The sequence below is a fragment of the Electrona antarctica genome, assembly GCF_951216825.1.
Source record: "Electrona antarctica genome assembly, chromosome: 16".
In the NCBI taxonomy this organism is placed as follows: Eukaryota; Metazoa; Chordata; class Actinopteri; order Myctophiformes; family Myctophidae; genus Electrona; species Electrona antarctica.
In genome coordinates this window covers 43,725,424-43,731,060 of record NC_136797.1, presented here as the reverse complement: position 1 = coordinate 43,731,060, position 5,637 = coordinate 43,725,424, and the positions used below count along the sequence as shown (strand labels likewise).

The 5,637-nt window shown below is 49.1% G+C and overlaps 1 protein-coding gene across 1 annotated transcript in view; it reads left to right on the top strand.

Annotated features, from left to right (window-relative positions):
- The first annotated feature begins 2,532 nt into the window (after positions 1-2,532).
- LOC306940175 (uncharacterized protein) overlaps positions 2,533-5,637 on the top strand; it is a 3,864-nt gene continuing 759 nt past the window's right edge. The window contains exons 1-3 of the mRNA XM_079525189.1: positions 2,533-2,605; positions 3,022-3,242; positions 5,585-5,637. The exon at positions 5,585-5,637 is cut by the window's right edge and continues 759 nt beyond it. Coding sequence (XP_079381315.1) covers positions 2,554-2,605; positions 3,022-3,242; positions 5,585-5,637 — 326 coding nt within the window. The 5' untranslated portion in view covers positions 2,533-2,553. The remainder of the gene's footprint in view (positions 2,606-3,021; positions 3,243-5,584) is intronic.

The window sequence follows — 5,637 nt, the reverse complement described above, 5'->3', positions numbered from 1 at the left end:
TTTCCATCTGCAGCCATCTGGCACTAAGCAACATGCATATTATGTACTAGGCAATGCATATTTTCTGTGTAATAACACAGTCACCAGTCCTTTGTGTTAGTTATAGTTGGATGCTCATTGCTAATATAGAAATAACAAATTAGCATTTATCATACAATATAGAAACCTGAAAGCAGAAATGTATGGGAAGCCGTTTAGGCCATAAATGCATAGTCAACTCGCACATACATGTATACTTCTCTTGCATATTGGTACTTCACTTGCACATACATGCATATTTCACATACACATACATACTTCACTTGCACATACATACATTTAGGTACTTCACTTGCACATACATATATATTTCATTTACACATACATACATACTTCATTCGCACATATATACATACTTCACTTATACATACTTCATCCGCACATATATAAATACTTCATTCGCACATACATACATACATACATACATACATACATACATACATACTTCATTCGCACATACATACATACATGCATACATACGTGTGTGAGTATTTCTTTATGTGCGGCTGCGCAGGACTATGTGATGTGTGTACATGTCTGAGTATGAATGTAACAGGAAGGCACAATGCCTGAACAGGAAGCTCGATTTCAAATGAAAAGCTTATGGAAATGCAACAGGAACAGGCCCCTGTGTCTGCCCAGTGGCTCCCCAGTACCTCCCCAGTGTCCCCTGAGTGCCTCCCCAGTGCCTCCCCAATGTCTCCCCAGTGGCTGCAGTTTCTCCCCAGTGCCTCCCCAGTGCCTCCCCACTGACTGCCCAGTGCCTCCCCACTGCCTGCCCAGTGCCTCCCCAGTGTCCCCCAGTGTCTCCCCAGTGCCTCCCCACTGCCTGCCCAGTGCCTCCCCAGTGCCTCCCCAATGTCTCCCCAGTGGCTGCAGTTTCTCCCCAGTGTCTCCCCAGTGCCTCCCCACCTCCCCACTGCCTCCCCAGTGCCTCCCCAATGTCTCCCCAGTGGCTGCAGTTTCTCCCCAGTGCCTCCCCAGTGTCTCCCCAGTGCCTCCCCACCTCCCCAGTGCCTCCCCACTGCCTCCCCACTGCCTGCCCAGTGCCTCCCCAGTGTCCCCCAGTGTCTCCCCAGTGCCTCCCCACTGCCTGCCCAGTGCCTCCCCAGTGCCTCCCCACTGCCTGCCCAGTGCCTCCCCACTGCCTGCCCAGTGCCTCCCCAGTGTCTCCCCAGTGCCTCCCCACCTCCCCAGTGCCTCCCCAATGTCTCCCCAGTGGCTGCAGTTTCTCCCCAGTGCCTCCCCAGTGCCTCCCCAGTGCCTCCCCACTGCCTGCCCAGTGCCTCCCCACTGCCTGCCCAGTGCCTCCCCAGTGTCTCCCCAGTGCCTCCCCACCTCCCCAGTGCCTCCCCACTGCCTCCCCACTGCCTGCCCAGTGCCTCCCCACTGCCTGCCCAGTGCCTCCCCAGTGTCCCCCAGTGCCTCCCCACTGCCTGCCCAGTGCCTCCCCACTGCCTGCCCAGTGCCTCCCCAGTGCCTCCCCACTGCCTGCCCAGTGCCTCCCCACTGCCTGCCCAGTGCCTCCCCAGTGTCCCCCAGTGTCTCCCCAGTGCCTCCCCACTGCCTGCCCAGTGCCTCCCCACTGCCTGCCCAGTGCCTCCCCACTGCCTGCCCAGTGCCTCCCCAGTGTCCCCCAGTGCCTCCCCACTGCCTCCCCACTGCCTGCCCAGTGCCTCCCCAGTGCCTCCCCAGTGCCTGCCCAGTGCCTCCCCAGTGCCTCCCCACCTCCCCACTGCCTCCCCACTGCCTGCCCAGTGCCTCCCCACTGCCTGCCCAGTGCCTCCCCAGTGTCCCCCAGTGTCTCCCCAGTGCCTCCCCACTGCCTGCCCAGTGCCTCCCCAGTGCCTCCCCACTGCCTGCCCAGTGGCTCCCCAGTGTCCCCCCAGTGCCTGATACAAACGATACAAATGTATCTTAATTTATTAATCAAATTCATTCATTAGTTAATCAAATTCATTAATTAATTAATCATTTTTTTTTAATTATGTATGTATGTGCGAATGAAGTATGTATGTATGTGCAAGTGAAGTATTTATATATGTGCGAATGAAGTATGTATGTATGTGTAAATTAAATATATATGTATGTGCAAGTGAAGTACCAATATATATGTATGTGCAAGAGAAGTATACATGTATGTGCGAGTTGACTATGCATTTATGGCCTAAACGGCTTCCCATAGAAATGTACATGCATGCACATGAATTGGTTGGTGCCCATATACAGTCTAGTTCACTTGGAAAATGACAAGCACACTTTAATGTCTAGACTGTCTGTACATGAATAATAAATAAAAACGATTACAATGCATGCTGGCATATTTTGATATGATGTAGCTGTTGGCTTTACTCAGGTCACATCACATGACATGTAATTTTTCCCCCAGTGGCAGAGTGCAAGAGGAGGTGGAAGACACTGATCGATGGCTACAGGAGACATCTGGCACTGTCAGAGGAGGCGTCCAAAAGTGGTTCTGGCCAGGCAGGGAAGGTATGGCCATTTGCGGCCGTCATGTCCTTCATGAAGCCACACATGGCAAAAAGGGACACATCAGGCAACATGGGTACGAGCGCTGCTGCCCCCCAGGGTACCTGCACCTTAATCTTAATGTATATTCACTGAAACTGTCCTTGCACTAATGTCTGGTAACAGATACCAGCTACTATGCTCATTCACCTCATTTCTAAATCTCATGTAGATACGTGTTTTGAGGGGAGCTTCATCTGGCTTTTGAAATTATGTCATATGGCAGCCAAGTCTATGGACTTGTACAGCAGTTCAACATTACCATGTGTCCCTCACTTCACACAAGTGTTGTTTTTTAATTTATTATTCTCCCCCCCTCCCCTTTCTCTCCATTCTTTCTCTTTTCTGGAAACATTCAAATAACGATGGAACAATACATAATACATAATATATTTCACCCACTGTTTTAACACCTGTAAACATGTGACCTGTTTCTGATTCTACTACCTCCAGCACCACGTAAAGGCCCCTCCAGCAAGAGGCCCCCACCTGCTACGACACACACCAGCACCACCCGACCATGCCTCGGGGCTGGTCAGGGAACCAGCAGCAGCACAGCTCTTCCAGAGTATGTCACCCTGGTTCCCATGTCTCCAGGAGCTCAGGGTGATGAGGACAGCCTGCCACCTCCCCCACCAACCCAGGACTCCTTATTTGACATCCCAGAACACCAGGTGAGGTCTGGGAAATGGGAGGCGGCCTTTTTTCCGACACCCAAATAGCCGACGGGCGGCCTTTTTTCCGACACCCAAATAGCCGACGGGGCAATGGTCCGACAGTGTTGGACCATTGTCCGAAATACCGTATTTTTACTCCAACGGTCCGACATGATATTAGCCAGACAGAAGTTCCCGCAATAGTCCGAAAACCGTAGTTTAGACGAGGCAATGTTTAGACGAGGCAATAGTCCGACATGGGAGACCGAGCGCGCAGCGTGCAACGGCAACTCAAGTGAGTGTGTGTGCGTGCATGCGTGGGCGCGGCGCACACACACACGCACGCGTGTGTGTGTGTGTGTGTGTGTGTGTGTGTGTGTGTGTGTGTGTGTGTGTGTGTGAGTGAGAGAGGGGGAGGAAGAGAGAGAGAGAGAGGGGGGGGGGGGGGAGAGAGAGGGGGGGGGGGGAGAGAGAGAGAGAGAGGGGGGAGACAGAGAGGGAGAGAGAGAGAGGGGGGAGATAGAGAGGGAGAGAGAGAGAGAGTGAGGGGGAGAGAGAGAGGGAGAGGCGTGTGCGTGTGTGTGTGTGTGTGTGTGTGTGTGTGTGAGAGGGGGGAGGAAGAGAGAGAGAGAGAGAGAGAGGGGGGGGGGGGGGGGGGGGAAGGAGAGAGAGAGAGGGGGGGAGACAGAGAGGGAGAGAGAGAGAGAGGCTACACCCCATTCCCCCCCAGGAACACGGACTGTAGAAATTATCAATATGGGTTCACACAGAGCTAGGCTCATCACAACCTAGTACCCAGGGGGCAAAGGGGGTTGACCTGCATTTGTCATAACATACAAAGTTGTCCACCAGAAATAATATCTATGACCCCATAGGATCACAACCTATATGGACAACTCGGTCAATTTTGTTGCGAAAGTCCAATATGGCCGCCCCCAATATTAGCCCCTATTAGTTATAATGGGGGGTGAATAGGGCAACATTTTTAACTGAGGGATATTTCCACGAAACTTCACAGGTTGATCAATGATATGAATACCATAATGGTTTGTATTGGAAGTTTGCATGATATCCAATATGGCCACCACAATACTAGCACCCAGAAAATAGGTTTGGCTCTAAATTCTGAACCAGATGACCTATAAATACAAACTCATGGTTTCTAACCACGAGAGATATATAAATATTTTAGCCATAATTTCCCTCTATTAAGTATTATTGTTATGGGGTGTTTCTTTGCAGAAAGACATCCCTCTGGCTGTATTTTGGTTTTGTTCTACGGTTTCTGTTGGCATTTCCTCTGTTTATGTTGACAATCATCCCTGGCAGGACAAGCCGGACATCCCTTCACTGAGTATGTATGGTCTCTCAGTGATGGTCCCCTGTCCATCATTGAGTGTGGAACTATAATGGCCCTCCACCCGTCCACCAGTGACATCATCATTAGGCAGATTTGTTTTAAAATATATTTCGATTTTTATTATCGTGAGAACAATGGCTTCAACTTTTGCATTGCAACTTTTCAGGAAAAGAAAGCCTGCAGTTTATATTAGCTTGGATTCACCATTGATGATGTCACTGGTGGACGGGTTTCTGAACTGCCCACAGCCTTCCTATGAGACACAGACTGAGTAGGAAAAAATGGTGGTATTTTATCATGAACATTAGTTAGGACCAATTATAGGAAGAGAAGTTGAAAAGTGGTGAAGTGGTCCTTTAACGTGGAGATCAATCAATAAAAAGATCTAGAGGTAGCCTATTATATAGTTTGGCGCACGTTATATAGTTTGTTACTTAATTACTTCAATACGGTAGGCTACTGCGCTGGGGTCTGTGCATCAATCATCTTTCCATTATGTGTGTGGGTGTGTTCATATATATATAATATCCCCGATAGTAAAAAGAAATGTATTTATTAATTGGGATTACTAATTGTCGGACTATTGCCTCGTCTAAACATTGCCTCGTCTAAACTACGGTTTTCGGACTATTGCGGGAACTTCTGTCTTGCTAATATCATGTCGGACTGTTGGAGTAAAAAGACGGTATTTCGGACACTGTCGGACCATTGTCCCGTCGTTTTTTTGTATGTCGGAAAAAAGACCTGCACCCCTGGGAAATATGTCATTAATTACATTGATATTTGAAATTCTGGATATTATACCCAGGGGGAAACCACCCTTTTTTTTTTAGGAAACCTGCATTTGCCATAATGCCATAATATATAGTACATAAGTACAGTATATATATATATATATATATATATATACACACACACAATGTGTGTGTGTATTACAAACCCTGTAATCTCACATGACTGACCAATAGTATATGTGATTGTCTGTATCGCCCGGTTCTAGACCCTGGACAACCCAGATGTGCAGCAGTCTGAGCTGTCTGATGAGGTGGAGGA